This window comes from Suricata suricatta, chromosome 2, assembly GCF_006229205.1.
Source record: "Suricata suricatta isolate VVHF042 chromosome 2, meerkat_22Aug2017_6uvM2_HiC, whole genome shotgun sequence".
Classification (NCBI taxonomy): Eukaryota; Metazoa; Chordata; class Mammalia; order Carnivora; family Herpestidae; genus Suricata; species Suricata suricatta.
Window position 1 is genome coordinate 154,030,497 of NC_043701.1, and position 18,995 is coordinate 154,049,491.

Below are 18,995 nucleotides of genomic sequence, written 5' to 3' on the forward strand. Positions count from 1 at the left end.
TACAGAGACAAACAGCATGATTTGACATTGGAGAGACATGTGTAAATATAACCCTACTACTCACTAGAAACTAGACGTGGAATCTTGTGCAAATGACTAAATCTCTCTGAGCCTCAGTCTCCTCATCTGTAAAATGGAGGTGATTATACATTGAAGGATTATTACCAGAGATAACTAAGATTTAAGTAGGTAAAATGCTTGGCACCAGGTATGAACAATTGTTTACATAGTTTATGAAAGATGGAGGTTTAAATTTTTACATAAAGCTAAAAAAAACAGTTAAATCTATTAATATATTGTTTTATCTATATAAAATCCCAAAACTGGTTTGTCTATTTCATTGAATTCACAAACCCAATCAGGTGTTCTGACATTATGTAACAATGTTGGCTAATGTCTTTCTACCAGCTAATATCTTTGAGTGATATAGAATTGAGGAGAATATTCTTCAGGGATTTACCTGATTGATGGCTAGTGGGGTGGTTAGGGGAAGTGTTTGCACATCAAACAGATCCAAAAAAGAATCTTCAGCACATGAAGAGGCAAAGTCTCCAGTGCTGGAATCCTTCCACAGCGTAAGAATTGGTTGTATCTGAAAAAGCGATACATTGTGCTTCTGTTGTTTACTTGTTAAATAAATAAATGGCTCATTTAAAAAGCATCCTTTCCATGAGCTGAGGCACCTCCTTACCCCCAGGATAGTTCAATAGATCAGTCCTTAAAATTCAAGAAGTGTCAGTCAACACATACTAATATTCCAACACTAAGTAGACATTAGCTGTGACACAGAAAACCTGAAAGAGCAACCCCATCAGCCAGAATGCCTCTACTTTGTTTTTGCTGGTGGACCAGCCTCACAGGCACAGATGCTGGACAGTGTTATAGGAATAGTTACCGGCTGCTGCGGGGTCATGTGATTCCACGTATTTAGAATCACAGAGGGAAGCCAAGGAACTGGTTTTTAAATAGCCCACACTGAGTGTATGCCATGCCCCTGTGTCCCATGCTCTGAGCTCCTATGGAACATTCCAGCCCTTATTTCTAAAAGCAGTTCAGGTTTCAGAAATAACAAAAGGGCGAGTAATTCTTGTCCTGTATGTCCTTACTGAACTCACATTGGCTAACCTCAACATGGTAGATTTGTGCCAGGGCAGAGCTTATGCAAAAATGTCAGGTGTCAAAGTTTGTCTCTGATCTCAGGACCCTGTTTCCTAAAGATTTTTCTCCCCATTCTTCCTGCCCAATGTTCTTGGCTTCCTCCTCTCCTCAGAAAAAGGTCTAATAAGCTCATTTTCACTGAGGAGGAAATAAATTATAAGGCTCCAAATATGAATTGTGCCATAATCATAACATTGATGGGAATAGATGGTTCACAGCAAAAAGAGTTTTCCTGTGGGGTAAGGCCATCCAGTGCCCTGAAAATCCTGTGTGGGAACATTAAGACAAAGGGGCCTGAATTTGCCTTTGCATGACTTTTGCCATCAGATGAAGCCTGGATCACACCAGCCATTGCTTGTGTTTTGCAATGAATTCTAAAGCATTTGTGACTATGGATTGACCTGTCATATCCTGTGAAGATAGAAACTTCAGACCCCGTTCTGCTTGAAGTGCAAAGGCAGTTGGTTTCTTGCTCTGTTGTTGAAAAAAGAGAAGAAATGACCCATTCCCGTCATCCATGCTAACAATCTGATAATTTTGTTATGGCCCCAACTGCTTTTTCAGACCTTCGGCAGAAGCATGATGAGAAGTACTTTTTGAAGTGTCAGCTCTGGGTAGTGAGGGAAACAGACACAGTGCCTCCTTAAGTTATGTCCTGTGTTTTGAGGGGAAAGGATCCTGGTAGGCTGTGGCTGGTGATGTGCATTGGAAAGCAAGGATAACAAAAGCCCAGACTCTGCAGAGAGGAGAGAAAGAATAGAATTAACAACAACAACAACAACAAAAATCATCAAATTAGTTGTACAAAATGTTTTAAAAAATATCTGATTTACGGTTTTAAACAACAACAATAACAAAACTTTGCCCAAGCAAATGCAATTTCATTCATGTTTTCCATGGGGCCAGTCATGAAACATAACCAAGGAGAATGATTATTCATTTGGGTTTGCTTTTAGTGGTGGGGAACGGTGCTGGTAGTGAATGCAATTTACAGAAATGTGTTTTCACACATTAAAGCCCTGTTCTTCTCAACTACAGACTGAAATCCCCAATGATAAAGGCTCATTCCAGAAGTAAATTCTAACTGAGGACTATAAAATGTGGCTACATTTCCACTCATTTATAAAATTTTTAATAAACAAAATTCCTCCAATTCTTATGAGAGTGCTATATGCAGGGAATAAATTATAGGTTGATTTTAGTATCATGCTAAAAAAAATCCACATGTATAAGAATTCAGTGTGGTCAGAAAAAAATTCTATTTATTCCAGTGAGATTTGATCTTGTTTGAAGCCATAGAATTGATCCCTCTGGGAGAAAAAGACATCATTATTTCTTTTCTTAATCCATAATCAGCACACAAGTACATAGTCCATAAGAAGTAAAAAACTAAAAAAAGGAAAAAGAAATACCATGAACAAGGTAAAAAATAAGTCCATCCTTATTAAGCTTGTATCATTTAGTCCTTCAAAATATTCTTTGTCTGGGAAATTATATCCATGGCCTATCTCATCTTTGCAGTGATCAGCCCCCATTCATCCTTACATTACAGGGAAAGAAAAATGTAGCTCTATTTTTTTAAATTATTATTTATCTTTGAGAGACAGAGCACAAGCAGGGGACAGGTAGAGAGAGAGGGAGACACAGAATCTGAAGCAGACACAGGGCTGAACTCACAAACCATGAGACCATGACCTGAGCCCAAATCAGAAGCATAACTGAATGAGCCACCCAGGCACCCCATACATAGTACTCTTTAATGAGTATTCAAGCCAGACCTGAAGCTAAGAGGGCTTCTAGAGGAATTATTTTCTGGCTACAGATGAGCCTGTTTTGGTTTGTGCTCAGCTGATGTTCCTCCCCCAACGCCCCTCCCCCACCCTACAATAGACCAAGAAGTAAAAATTTCAGTCAGCTAGCTAAGTTGTTCTGTATACAAATTGCCTAAGGACCCATAGCTATGATTTTTAACTTTTAGTTAATTGATTGTCATGACTCCAAGCTAACCCTTGTTAACCAAAGTTTTCTCTCTCAATTATTCTAGCAAGACACTTAGGAGTTATAGACCCCTTCTTCCTCACTGTCCACTTCCAACCAGACAAGTCCTCTCTCAAACAGAATGAAAACCTGCCACCTCCTCCTCACCCCAGGGCCATGGCCCTAATGGAGGCTGTAATCAGTGACCTACAGGCTGCTGTGGGAGTCTGTGCACTGGGTGCCTGTTTAACCCTCCTCCATTAGTGTTACGCTCTGGAAACACAGATCTCATCATATCACCCTTGTGCTTGGAAATGTTTAATGTTTCCCTAGAAACAGAAAAAGACTGAAGATCTGAATTGCTATTAATAGAATTTGGCTATTGGTCTAGGGTCCTCTCTCATAATATTGACACACCATTCTCTCTCTCTCTCTCTCTCTCTCTCTCTCTCTCTCTCTCTCTCTGTCTCTCTCTCTCTCTGTCTCTATCTCTCAGCTCCATTTATATCAGACTGAAGTACCTCATTCCCTGACCTCTATTTTCTCAAACTCTATAGACTTTACATATGTCTCTAGTCCTTCTTGTCATTTACTAGAGTTATTTGTGCTTGTATCTTCCCCGTGTCTCTGGACATCATGGAGGGTTATCAATAGCCAAGGTCCTAGAAAAGAGCCTGGTTGTTTTAAGTCTAGACTAAGCATGTTACTTGTTGAATGCAATCCACATTTTCACAGATTTTATGCTTAAGACTCTTGCTTTCCTGTCAGTAGATAGTCACATTCTTTTTCATGTTTGGTGTACCTTATCAGATTTCATATGAATTAATTGTGTGGAGAGCTAGAAAGTGAACTGAACCAAGAAAAGAAAAGAAAAAAGAAAAGAAAAAAGTTCAGTCTCAGAATAAAGGTGTTGTTCACTGACTCAGTTCCCTCCTGCATACTGGCATCTTATGTTGGGAACTGTCCCCCATCCCTAGGAATCAAGGACTGTTCCTACAAATAGAGTAATGGTTGGGTGATATTCCCTGAACCCAAAGAGCAGCTCCCCAATCTGTCCCAGGGACCCAGGCTAACCTAGAACGTGTGGGACAGAATCAGATGGGGGTAGCCCCCAGCTCTGAGGCACAGGTTCCGGGAGGACTTCTACCTCCTCCCTCCTGAAGGCTGGATACAGATTAAATTTGAGTGGTTAGACAGAGAGTCTAGTTAAGAAACTACTTTGCCTTTGGGACCAGAACAAAATAGTGGAGGGCACACTGGGAGGTGCGGCCACATCCCTCTTCCCCAGGAGAGGCCAGAAGTTTGCCTGGTGAACCCTGCCCTCCCTATTCTCTGCCTCTTCACTTTCTTGCTGCCTTTTCCCCAGTCTCTTCACACCCACTCCTGGGCTGTCCCAGTCCCCTCTTCTGTCAGATGTGGTTGTCCATGTAAATTATACTTAAAAAAAAAAAGGAAAGAAGAAAAGCATGGTGTTATGACGTTAAACTTCACCAGAGATTTCCAGTGTACCAGAACATAAAAGGCAAAGCTTCCTTTCCTGACTCACTGCCTGAGTGTCTTCTGTCCCACCTGGACTTCCTCTAGGCCTTTGACATGTAAGAAATCAAATTTGTCTCCCAGGTTCTCTGTTGATTCTGGAGGTCAACTATCTTCTCTCTTGTGAAGGGTAAAATTCCCCCTTATTCTGTCGGACAAAGACATCAAAAGGGAAATGTTGCTTAAGTATAAAGATGAAAAAAAAATCATTAACACAAGGGCAATTTCCTTTTTGACTTATTTATATTTGCTTAGCTAGAAGTATTTATTCATTGCATCGTGGCAAGCAGTAACAAAATGAAAGCAAAAAGCTTCCATTTCATAAACACATTTTGGGATTCTGCTGGGCATAGCATTGGGCTTTATGAGAGACCCAGAGATGAATGTCATCTCCCTCCCCACCCCAAGATGGCAGCTCTCAGTTAATGGTGAGCCCTAGTAAGGTAAATTATAATTGCCTGTTTTTGAATGTATCATAATGTTGTCTCTTTTTAAAAAAATTTTATCATAAGCTAGTCTTTAAAAAATTTTTTAATGTTTATTTATTTTTGATAGAGAGAGGCAGACAGGGGAGGGACAGGGAGAGAGAGGGAGGCACAGAATCCAAAGTAGGCTCTAGGCTCTGAGCTGTCAGCACAGAGCCTGACGTGGGGCCTGAACTCATGAACCATGAGATCATGACCTGAGCTGAAGTCGGATGCTCAACTGATTGAGCCACCCAGGCATCCCTATTGTAAGCCAGTCTTGATAGGCTTTCTCATTTTGTTCAAAATGATATTCAGTTGATTGGTGATGATGGTGACTTGTGCCAACTGTTGAGATATAGGCTGCAAAATGATTGCAGGGGCTTTGTGGTGACAGCTGTGATATCCAAATGGCTAACCCTGCAGAGCTGGCAATGTGGCAAGCAGCAAAGAACACAGGTTTTATGATGAAATAAACATAGGTTCAATCTCCACTCTGTTGCTTAGTAGTTCTATGATTTGGACCAAGTTTAATCAAGCCTTGTTACCTGCATCTGCAAAAAGGGGACTAACCATAGATTGCACAGGATTATACTGAAGATTAAATGAAGCAATACATGTAAAGTGCTTGGCACTGTGCCTGTAACTCAATTATAAATGTTAGTTTCTATTGTAGTTTGTGAAAATCACTTTAGTATATGTGCTGCCAAAGTGAGCACTAAAAATCACTTTAATATACCAACAACAACATCAGATTATTATCTGACTGTATGGGCAGGGTTTGCTTACTATCCTAGATTCAAGATTTTGTTGTTCTACCCATAGGTCTCCATCAGAACCTCCTAAGAAATCTTTCCTTCAAATACTTCTCACGGAAAACATGAACTATTTACCTTTCTTGGGGTGGGGGACAGAGAGAAAACAGAATGTTCTCACTTCCTCCTCATGAAAGAAAAAACTGGCACCACATTTTGTAAAACATGATTTTGTTCAAAATAATTAACACTGATCAGTGTTCAGATGAGTGGTTTTGTGGTAGGATAGAAAGAAGTCTGCACTAGAAGACATGAGTTACAGCCACTCGTGGGCTTTCTGAACTTGGGTTGGTCACAAAATATCCATGGGCCTCAGATTTTATATGTAGAGAATACCAGCAATAGATGAATTATGGTTCTCAAACTCAAATGCCAGGGTTTGGGTGGTAAATAAAGGAAACAGTTGGGAATAAGACCATATGGACTGGTAGTGACTAGGGTAAAGCAGAGAAGACATGCCTTGCCTAAAAATTACATCCTCAGCTTCAACTGATTATTGCTATGAGAATATGGTACATGAACATGGGGTCATAGTTTTCTAATTTTCAGGGGAAGGCAAAATCTTGAAGCAGATTTTTTAAAAAGGATAAGCACCAAATAAAATGTAAGTTGACATTTTGAGACCTTTACATTCAATTAACTAAGATGTCTTCCTGGCTTAAAAAAAAAAGTCTATTGTATTCTGTTCTATTCTACAAATGGAGTTTCGTTAAATTATAATATAGAAAGTGGTCTTGTTAAAGAAATGGACAAGATTTATTGTATTCATTCTAACAAACCAGTACATTAGATTATTAAATGAAAATGTCTCATAATATAGAATTGAGTATTATAGAGTCATTATTAAAATAATAATGTAGTTCTCAATTTCCCATAGTGGCAGATAATAAAACAATATTTCATTACCCCTTCCTTGGGCAGGGACTAGAAAGGAATTGTGCCTATTTACAAGGCAAGATGGCAAGTGTTTGCCTGTGTCAGGTGTGATTAAAAAGCAATGAACAGGGACGCCTGAGTGGCTCAGTCGGTTAAGCGTCCAACTCCGACTTCAGCTCAGGTCATGATCTCTCAGTTCGTGGGTCTGAGCACCACATTGGACTCTGTGATGACAGCTTGGACCCTGTAGCCTCCTTCAGATTCTGTATTCCCTCTCTCTGTCTGCCCCTTCCCCACTCACACTCTGTCTCAAAAAAATGAATAAATGTTTAAAAAAATTAAATAAATAAATAAATAAAAAGCAATGAACCTTTAAAAAAATAAACAGACTAGATTTGTATGTACAAGTAACTCTCGAGTTGCAGTGCATTCCTGTGAGCAGTCATAAGATTCCTCCCTTCCATGCTTCCATGACTAAACATTTCTAGATCCTTCTGGGAGAATTGTCTTCCCTGCCAGTTTACAAGCCATGCAATAAAACCAGGCAGTCTTTTTAGGGGGTGTTTGTCAGTTTTGTATTGCTTGATGCTAAGCACTTTATAGATCTTTTTTTTTTTTTTACTTTGTCATCACAATAACCCTATGAGGGGTATGATTACCTCCATTCCATAGATGAAGTATTGAGTCCTAGAAGGGTTTTAGGTAACCTCCTCAATGTTGCAACCTTCCTAAGTGGCACATCTGGGGTTTAAACCAATGTCCTCACTTTTAATTACTGTCGTCTACTTCCTCTTGAACATGAATCACTGGGCTTGACTTTGCATAGTTCTGTACCCAAAATCCAAACCCCTCTCAAAGGGTCAACCTTTGCCATTAATGAGGGTATTCAGGGGAATGTGTCCTGATTCCTGGAGACAATTAATGAGAAGGAGTTTCAAAAGCCCTTTGAAAGAGTGGCAGCATTACTGGCAAGAACATCTCGTTTCCCTAGGATTCAACTCTCATTTGTATGTGCAAGCTCTGGTCTCCTTGCTTGAAAAAAAGAGAGAGAAAAAAATAGCAAATGAAAAAGGACCTATATACTTTAAAGTTATGCCTTAGACCAGCGTTTTCTAAACTTGTTCCTGTGGAACAATTGTACTGAAAGAAATGGGTCTGTGCTCAAATAAATTTGGGGATTTATTTTATCCCCACCTTGTCTATTCACAAGGTACTTGGGCTTAGAAAAGCCTCTGAAACTATTTTATGCCATTTCACTTTTCTTAAAATCTCCTAGGATATTGGGAATCTATGCCTTTGGGATTCATATTATTTTATTAGCTTAATTATTTGTACCCCACCTTGATCTAGAAAGGCTTGCTAGCAGTGCTTAAGCAGGTACAAAGAATCCATCTTGAAGGACACACTAAACCATCTATATCCATATAAGAAATAACTCAGACCGTCTTGTTAGTGTGGATTCATCGAATGTGAGATCTGGGAGGATGCTTCCCTGCCACTGTCCACCTGGTCAAGCAGCTTGGCACACACAGCTTCTCTGGGGACCTCCCAGTGGATGCTGCATCTTCCTGAGGAAGTAGATTACCACTTGCAGCATATTCAAAGGGAAAATGCCTCTGAGCTTAAACTACACTCTCACCGTTTTTGTCTGGAGCAGGTTCCATCACAGCTATTTCCCAAATGGCTAATCCAACATTTCTGTGGATATGTTCCATGGAATATTCATCTTACGTAAAGCTCAGTGATAAAAGGGTTCCATGATCAATAAAATTGGGAAACTGCATATTTCATTCCCTTCTGAAGAGTCTGTTTATTTAAGGGTAGGAAGATTAGTGTAATTAAGAACCCCAATTATCTTCACTTACCCACTTTCCCCAGACTTATTTGGATTTTGTTGTTGTTGTTGCTGTTCATGTACAACCTCTCAACCCTATGAAGGCCTCATATTTCAGGGAATATACTCTGCGAACTACTGGGCAAGGCTGTTCTAGATTTGTAGCAGATAAGTGGGCAGATCTGATGGGATTAGAAAGAAGCATGGCCTTGCCTATGACCGTTACCAGTCTAAGCACAGAATCCCATCTCTTCTAGTTACAGGCTTCAAATTACTTTACCTCTCTCACCTTGGCTTTCTTTATATTTTAAGAGGAGAATATAAAACCTAAGTTACAGTGTTCATTTTAAGATTAAAATGAGATCATAGATGGCAAGCTGCTGAAGATGAGGCCTGGCACAGAATAGGCTTTACATAAAATTTAAGTCCCTTCTCCTTGGTGCTTCAGGACCAGGCCGATACATGTTGAATTTACAAACATCAAGAGGGTGGGCTGTTGACTAGTTATACCAACTCCTAGAAAGGAAAAGTTTGACTGTCCTGGGATGAGAGGTAATAGAGTATAAAAGCAAAGAGGTAGATCCATGCTCCAATCTTTGCTACTATGCATACCAAGAATACCAAGGGAATCCCTGCAACTCTAACACCTACATTCTAATCCTGACCCTGCTGCTGATAAAAGATGTATGTATGTATCACTTCTGGAGACCTGCTTTCTCACCTGTAAAAAAGAGGAATTGGGGGCACCTGGGTGGCTCAGTTAAGTGTCTGACTTCTGCTCAGGTCATGATCTAGCCATTCCTGAGTCTCTCTACTGTCAACACAGTGTCCACTTTGGATCTTCTGTCTCCCTCTCTCTGCCTTTCCCCACTCCCAAAAATAAACATTAAAAGAAAAAAGAGAAGGTGAACTATATATCTCTCTGGAGTGCCTCTCACCTCCCACCAGACTTACATGAAGCTAAAGTGGGTTATTTCCCACCAATCCAGATGAAGAGGCAGTGGTCTACTTAAATATCAGCTGAATTGCACTGAGAATGTTTTGCAAGAATAAGAGACCAAAAAAAAAAAAAAACCCCCAAAAAAACTGTGACATAATTTGATCATGTGTGATGGTTCCCATTTTAATGTTTTCCTGTCTTAAAAGCATATTTTTAAATATTCAAATGCAAATTTTTCACATGGCCACAGGCACTTAGAATATGTGCATTTAACTAAAGTGAATCATCAGTCTATCATTAATTATCATTCAACCAGCCCAATTCTTTTAGATAAAGGAGAACATTAGTAACTGAAGGGGCTGGCTCATTTAAGCACAGTGAGCTCTAAACAAGTTGGCAAGCTATCCAGCTATGTCCCTAAATCTTCTAGCAGTATGTAGACTCTGTGGCTTGATCTCTCATTTTCCTATATATGCATATGTAAACACATGTCACATATGTGCCTGGAATTGTGCATTTTTGTGTCCATGCACACTACCCATGGGCTGGCTAATTCCCTGGATGATGCCCATAAACTGTTCTCTTGGACAGGTAACAATCTCACTAGACCTCAATTTTCCTAGCAGTAAAACTAAGATTCTTCACTATATCTAATGGCTCTTTCAGCTCTAATGTTTTATGTCTATGCTCTTTGATTAGATGTTCTTTGGCAGAAGCAACTGGTGACATGCTCACGTACGTTCTCTCATGTAATTCTTAGACTCTTCCAGGAAATCTTTTTGTTATCATAATTCCTATCTTGACAAATGATGAAACAGATTCACCTTCTTTATGTATCCTGTCCATAATAAGAGACAGTTACAAGCTTAGAAACCAGATTCTCTATTCTATATCTGATCAATGCCATCTCCAAGTGAAAGTACTGGCTGCTCATGGTTTTCTTCTTCATGCAGAGTAGTCCTCACTGAGGGAAGATTATATGGGAGACCTCCCCCTCCCACACACACACAATCTATGCCCTCCATAACCAGGAGAATCTGCTCTGGGCTAGAAGACACAATGCAGGTCACTTGTGGGCCAATGACAATTCTAATGATAATCAAGATGCCACAAGTGACTAGAGAGAATTTGTAGTAGGTATCATTAGAGCCAGGGGACCCTGACACATGACCAGATCAGCAGTCTGATTGGAGATAAGAGGAGATTTTCTCAGCAGGCAGATTTTACTCCTCCCATTCAGCTATCTACAGACCTGCCTCCACACCACTCTCTGCTTCCCATGTAGAGCCCATGCCTACTCTTCCATGAATGAAGCCCACAGTACTATAAGCATAGACTCATATATATTTGAAGCTAGAAACAACCAAAAATATCTTGTCTAACCCCCTAATTTGACAACATAGAGAGGAGAAGTCTCAAGGCCTTCTGACTATTTACAGTCAATTCCCAGAATTAAGACCCAGGCTTCTTGATTCTCTCTTCAGTGTGCTTCTCCCTCGGTCCCTGGAGACATGAGGAGCCAGGTTAGGAAACCACTTCAGTAGCCCATTAGCCTTGTCATCAACACATGTGCCTGCCTAGTCCTTTTTCTTTTGTGGACTTCCATCACTAGCCTCTTGGCTAGACATTGGACAGCCTGAAACTTGACCATCTTCCAGTGTAGCTAGATCCTCATTCTCTGATCTTCTGCTCATTTCTTTACTTCTCAGTTGCTACCTCAGTTTCCCTCAGAACTCTGAGCTTCACACTAACCCTGTTACCCACTTTTTTGTTTCTTTTGGATTAAATGCTCTGGTCCTAGCTTTTCAATTAAACCAGGAAGCCCCTGACAACAATTTTATGGCCTTGGTGTTAATTTATTGCTTGTGAAGAGATGTGACGCCCCCCAACCCTCCCACCATCTAAGCAGTTAGATGTAGGTACCAGAAGGAGGTAGCTTGAGGCTAGCACATACTTTTCAGATACCATCCTCTGTTCCCACTGTAATATTAATAATAAAATCATGAAGCCTTTAAAAAAAAAACCCTATCATTGATAGGGAATTTTAAGAATATTATTCTAAATATTTGTGGAAATCAAATATGCAATTTGAAAAGATTATTACCTATCAAAACTCACTGGATGCTTTACTCAAAAGTGAAATAATATTTCTAGATACTTTTATTTTAAATCAGAATAAAAATATGTGAATTGAGCACTAAACTAAATATCCTAAGGAAATCAAGAAAAAATAAATAATAACCAGAAAAAATAATAAATTAGAAAGCAATTGGAATAAAAAATAAATTCAAGATTTGATTCTTGGAAAAACCAATAAAATAGCAGACATTTGAAGGAAGCAACACTCACAAATGGAGAAAGCGTTAATTATTCAGTAAAATGTTTTGAGTAAATTTGGGTATGTATTTAGGAAGGAATCAAGGCAGTAGCTCACTGCCTTGATTAAAGTAAGTCTCAAATGAATCAAGGAGTCAAATGTTTAAAAAAAATTTAAGGGAGTAGATGTAGGTAATAGTTCATTGATCTTTATGTAGGAAAAAACATTTCAAGAATAAAAGCAAAGAAAGAACATGTATCATATGTATGCATAGCAATATCTTTGGGTAGTATGAATATGTAATCTTTAGTTTTTCCTTCAAGCATTTCTGTGCTTTGCAGAATTACTATAATGAGCATAGTGTTCATAAGCAGAATACACCAAACTGCATTCAAAAATTTTAGTCTTTACTTGAAAAAAATCTTAATATCACTTTGAGACTACTTAGATTAATTAGTTCCTTAAAAAGAGATTATTGTTTAATTATATTCCTTAAATCCTTATGAGCTGAAGAGCTTTCTTATGGTTGTCTGCCAGGATGTAGATATTAAATCATTATGTGATCCTATACTGAGAAGCTACCAGGTGTGTCAATGGGGCACTGGACAAGGAGTCTTGGGCCTTATGACCTTATGCAAAGCTTTTCACAGCCCTTTGAGCCTCAATTTCCTGTTGTCAAACAGATATTAATACCTCCTCTACCACTTCCACAGAGTTTTTCCAAAGACCAAATAAGATAATCCAGCAAGAGTCTATGAAATATAGGCTATTATGAAGGCAACAATCACCATTTAAAGAATGAGCTATTGCCTGCCTGGAATTAACAGTTGGTATGTACAGTCTTCCTAAATCTCCTTCTTGTAAGGAAACTTATACTCTCTTGGTTGCAGAGAAGAAAAAAAGTCTTCCCCATTCCTCCTACAGTCCATTTTCTTACTGAATTCATGAAGGTGATGAGTAGGAGATATTAGAGCGTTACCTTTGGGGGTGAGGTCAGATTGGTCAACACACATCCCTCTCTCCACCTCTACCAAAACTCAAGGGGGAAATGCCTGGTGTTTCCCTTCCCTAAGAATAGAGGAAGTGGGAGAGACCTCACAGGTTCCCATAGGAACAGGGGTGAAGAGCAAATTCTACACTATCTCCACACCAATCCACAGGATGGCTGCTTGGCAAGTCTATGGGACCTAGACCTCTGATTTGTGTCTCAGAGTATCAAGTTCATTCAGATGATACATTGGTGCCCACCAACTCTTCTTTGAGGCTGCTATCGTAAGCATGGTTGTCAAATCTGAGTCATATTATTGTAGACTCTTACTACATGTATGAGGCCAGGATAATCCACAGCACCTCTATGTCCCAGAGCCACTGCTCCAACTAGACTTGCTACAAGGAGTTACTCCAGTGGCCACAGGTAAAGAGGGGGTAGGTAACTGACCTGGAAGGGAAGCTTACCATATGCAGCCCAGGCTGCATAAAAGAGCCCACCTAAGGAGCTTTTAAACATCCTCATGACCAGGCCACAGCCCAAGTGTAGAATTTAACTAGAACCCCTCAGGGCAAGAACCAGCTACCGCCATATTTTTAAAGCTTCTCAGATCTTTCCAAGTGCAACAAAGATTCAGAAGCTGTGGCTTAGAATCTAACACAGACCTAATCATCTCCCCTGCTTCAACATTCACACAAGCTTCCCTTTGCAAGTTCTCCTCCACGTTCTGCTCTCTTAAGTGTGCCTGGCACATTCTTTTCCTGCCAGAGAACTAACTCAACCCTGAGGCATCCTTTCTCCTTCAGCTCCTCTGCTGGCTGGCTCCATCTCTGTTTGCTGATTCCAAATACCCAGGAAGGGACTCATCTTTGGCCCAACTTGCCTTTTTAAGCCAGAGTTTTTGGCCCTTGGGAGGCCAACTGACCCCAGAATCAGCTACTCTGGATAAAGACCTGAGTCCTTCTAGCCCTAGTAATCTGTGGAAAGGGACAGAATTTGTGTGCTATAAAACATGCCACCTTGATCTGCTATAGGTCTGTCATGTATGAGGATGGTATGGAGTAGCAGAGTTTCCTTTTAACAGGGACTGCAGGATTCCTTAATATCTGGCCCAGTACGAAATCATAATATTGAAACCAAACATATTTTAAGAAATTCATAACAATTAAGGATAAGAGTTTCACCCTCTTTATAGAACATGATTTTTAGTCTTTTTAAGTATACATAAAGGATAATAAAATGGATAGCCTGCTCAACCATATTTATAATATATGTATAATTTTATACATCTTTATCTACAGAATCCTTCTCCATAGAAAACCACAATTGAATTTAGAATTGAAAGACTAAGATACTCATTATTATCTTAACCAGAGTGATTTTTTTAGTTTTTAGTAAGAAACTTTTTTATTGAAATGTAATATACATAATGAAAAGTATACATATCCTAAGTGTTTATCTCGATGACTTTTTAAGAACGTTTTTCAGAGCAGTGTTAGGTTCACACCAAAATTGAGGAGAAGGCACAGAGAGTTCCCATATGCCACCTACCCTCACACATGCATACTCCACCCCCAATACTAATATCCCCCACCACAGTGGGACATTTGTTACAATTGATGAACCTACATTATATACCCAGAGTCCCTAGTTTACATTATATTTCACTTTTGATGTTGTAGATTCTAGGGTTTGGACAAATGTATGATGATATGTACCCATCATTATAGTATCATACAGAGTATTTTCACAGCCCTAAAAGTCCTCTTTGCTCTACCTATTCATTCCTTGCTCCACACCACCGTGATTTTTTATAAAGTGAACATCTTTGTAATCAGCATCCAGGTCAAGAAACTAAGCACTATCATTACCCCCAAAGACTCCCCTTGAGCTCCCTTCCAGTTACTACCCACCTCCAAAAGTAACCACTATCTTAATTTCTGCCAGTATAGTGAATTTTGCTGTTTTTTTAAAAATTTTGTTCTGGCTTCTTTCCCTCAACTTGAGTTTATGAGATTCATTCATATTTTTACATGTAGTTTAGTTTTAGCCAGAGATTTTAATCCTTGAAATCTAGTTCAACAAGGATTATTTCACCAGGAACTATGCTCAGGGCTGGGGACACAAAAGCAAATAAAGGTAAGCCCCTGCTATAAGGAACCTTCAATCTAGTAATGTAGTAATGACAAGAATTGAATGTGAAGTGAATTCCTTTTGTTTAACAAATATTTATTCAGTGTCCACTATGGGACAGGCAGTATTACAGGTGCTAGGGATAAGCAATGGACAAGCAGATACAAATTCTACTGAAAATCCTCTGTTTTATTTCCCTGACATGTGTGGGCAAGTTCTGCCCACTAATATCCATTTCCTGCTCTGTTTTGCATCTGATTTCAACATAAGGGGAACCAGTCTGAAAGCTATTTCTTCTGGTGATTTGGAGTGTACAGTTTGAAGCGGCTGCTCCAACCATGGGGCAGTTTGTAAAGCAGTGAGCATGGGAGGTATTTCTCAGTGTCTATATTTGCCTTATTCTATTCTCTCCATCCCTGATACTGCCTATTTAGAATGAAACAAAAATCTAGAACCAAAAGAAGGCTTTGGATGTTAGCTTACCTTGGAGTAAAGCTGAGCAATATTGTTTTCCAGAACTGTGAAGTAAGAAGTGCCAGAGTTATGACTGAAATCATAAGCCTTTGAATTTGTTTTAATAACTACAAGCATCTAACAAGTATCATTATTCATTAGTGTTGACTTTTCAGAACCTAGTGAATGACTTAAATGCAAAGCTATAATGTTAGAAGAGGAGAGAAAGAGAATCAAACATCACTCCAGGATTGATAGCTTAAGAAGAAATGGAACAGAGCATCCAGTTTTATTTATTTGGTTCATGTTTTCCCCCATTTTTATGGAAAATGTCAAGCACATATAAAAGAAAGATAATAGTAAAATTCACCTCCATGTATCCATGTTTTACCTTCAAATATTCTCCATCATGCTCAACCTACTGTTTTCATCTCCAACCCACTGCTTTCCTCCCCTTGATTATTCTGAAGCAATCCCAGAAGTCAAATAAGTTTTTCAAAAATGTTCAGGAAGTGAGATCTCTTAGTATTAATCTCCTTAGTTAACAGGCACAGAGAGGTGAAATCACCAAGCTAGTTAGTGCCAATTATTTTTAATCCTTAGACTTCAAAAGTAAGTCAAAAAGATTCCTAACACAGAATATTGGACTTTATGTGATGCAGTTAAATGGTATGTAGGGGATATGAATTGTCAAATTATGTTGAATACCTGGTCTGATCCAAGACCATGATCCCATTTTGGATAATAGTTACAAGTGGAGTAAGAGGTTCCCCCACACAAGAGCCTTAATGTGTAGACCGAACATCACTTAAACCCACTGTAAATCATCAGTATATTTAAAACTTTATTTTTAGCTTGTATCAATACTTTATCTAATGCATTCCATAAATTAATACTCACTCAAAAAACCCCACCTTTGTATTATTTGGCCTATAATCACCTCTTTTAAGTCTGCCATTCAGAAATTGGCAACTTTTCCAAATTGTTCACCAGGATGTCGGGACTGCTAGTTGATGTTCCTTTTCATCAGTAATTTCAAAACCAAATTCTTGTGAATTTTGATATTGCAAATAAATGTGTCAAAGTGAAACTGTTTTTTTCAACTATTTAGTAATAAAATGGGTCTAAAACTTTTCCTAAGCCTCATTGTGTCTCATCTTCACCCTGTTCTATTATCTAAGAAGGATGCTAGTTGATGTTCATTGAGCCAGTGTCCGTGGCCTATCTACTGTGAGATACCAAAACAAAACTAGGCTTTGATGGAGCTACTTTTCCAGGGCTTCCAGGCTTAACATCCTAAGGCACCATTGTATGAGCTGATCAGAATGTTCCAGAAGTTTCTAGAGCAAGAGGGAAAGATTCTGTTAGTGTCTTTGTCATAAAAACGTGCAAAATGTTGCTTTGGCTGCTTTGACTGTCATACTTGTCCAGTTGTATCTCAAAATGTTACCCAGGGCATGTGATATCCATCACTGTGAGAAATGGGACATGAAGACTCTATGAGTATTTGATGAGGAGATAATTGGGGGTAAAAAAAAAAAACTATCTTCAAAGATTACCTAAATAAACAGCACTGTGGAAGACAGATACCCAGACACTTTTCCATACACAACTCCTACTCATTACTTTAAGACATAATAGCAGCAAAGATTGACAATCTGTCAGGTTAACTATTGTCATTATGTACTTTTTTCTGGGCAGATTATTCACATCGAACTCCTTTGATGTGATCAGTGATGATGCTTTTATTGGTCTGCCACATCTAGAGTATTTGTAAGTAAAAAAACTATTTTTTTGACATAATGATTCAGGACAAGTCCTCTTGGGTTCCTACAGCTGTCTGACAACAAATATTATAACCTATTGCAGATTCATAGAAAACAACAACATCAAGTCCATTTCAAGACATACTTTCCGGGGACTAAAGTCTTTAATTCACCTGTAAGTATTAATGTTGCTATTACTTTTTAAGTTTACTAATAGACAATGCAGTTTGGTAATCTGCGGCTATAGTTCCCACTTAATGGGTAGTCCATGAAAATTTAAGAAACCCAAATTATTTCTCTCCATGCACACTTGCCATATCTCCCTGTCATCAGCCAGTGTGTGTTCAAGAAGTTCATTACTATTAATAGAGTTAGCCTAATCCAACCATAATTAGGAAAATAATCTAATGCAGGGAAGTTGTGTGACTGAAGTAACTTTTTCATTATCTACTTCATTACTCACTTCATGGATAATTAGGGATTGACTATGCAGCTTAATTTGATATGTGCTGTTTTTCTTTTTCTGTGTACATTTATATACATTTAAATATGTACTATACCCACCAGTAAAGTCTACACAGTACCCTGCACAACTTTTTTTTATAAATGAAATGTTTAATTATTCAATGGATGACTATAGCTACAATAGTTGTTCTTGACAGGAGACAATTTTGTGTCTTGGGGAACATTCATCAATATCTAGAGACAAGTTTGATTGTCACAACTGGGGGCTGTAACTGATATCTAGTGGGTAGAGGGAAGCAATGCTCTTAAACACCCTATAATACTCAGGACAGCCCCCACAACAAAGAAATCCTGAGCCTAAAATGGCAAAGTGCTGAAGTTGGGAAGCCCTGAAAAACATGAGCAAAATAACTTATTTCTCCCAGCCTCCCCCACCCCCTACATGCACACACACACACACACACACACACACACACGTGCGCACATATTTCTAAGAAAGCTAGAGGGCATGGGAAGAAAAGGCATTAACATTTATTAAGTGCCTACTATTATGTTGGTCAGTTTGTTTTACATGGATTTTCATTTAATCCTCTTAACAATCCTGCTAGATAAGTAAAATAATCCCTATTTTGGAAATGAGAAAACAGAGACCTGGAGGTAATATGTGACTAGTGAACCGAATAGTTATGGGATTATAGCATCAGTACTTAAACTGCAATGATTATTCATCCATTCAAGACTATTTTTCAAGGGCCTAATATGTGTCTCATTAGTGTTAAGACAAAAATGCAGGAGATCTAAATGTCACTCTGTCAGCTTTAACCTGTTCACTCATAATACTTCATTGTCATCTGTTTTAAGCCCCAGGATATAGCAGGGAACAAGGCAGACAAAAATACTTGCCTTTTGAGCCACATTCTAGTATGTCTACATGATCCTAATGCTTGTCACCAAGCATTGTTTCAACTCCTGTTTTAGATATGCAGCAAGGAGGAACTGATGGTCGGATGTATTATGCACAAATCATTATACCTTTCAAGTCTCCTGTAAAAAGTAATTATAATAAAAAGTGTTTTCTAGGCTGCTCTGCTGTCCATGATATAATGTGATGCAAAAATAGTTGTGTATGGTATAAATGTTATGCCATTTTATCACAGAGCCAAACACCACCAAACCTCATGGTTTAGAATATAATGAGTTATAGAAACAAATATATGGAAGAAGAAATGGAAGTCTTGACCTCAACTTGAGAGCTGCTTAATTCACATAAATC

General features: G+C 38.8%; 1 protein-coding gene across 4 annotated transcripts in view; it reads left to right on the forward strand.

Annotated features, from left to right (window-relative positions):
• The window catches only part of LGI1 (leucine rich glioma inactivated 1), a 37,686-nt gene that overhangs the window by 1,942 nt on the left and 16,749 nt on the right, over positions 1-18,995 (forward strand). For 3 of the 4 annotated variants that reach the window (XM_029932247.1, XM_029932244.1, XM_029932245.1), the window contains 2 exons: positions 17,193-17,264; positions 17,361-17,432. The exons of the other annotated variant lie outside the window; for it this stretch is intronic. In XM_029932247.1, the coding sequence (XP_029788107.1) occupies positions 17,193-17,264; positions 17,361-17,432 (144 nt within the window). The remainder of the gene's footprint in view (positions 1-17,192; positions 17,265-17,360; positions 17,433-18,995) is intronic. 4 annotated transcript variants of the gene reach the window in all.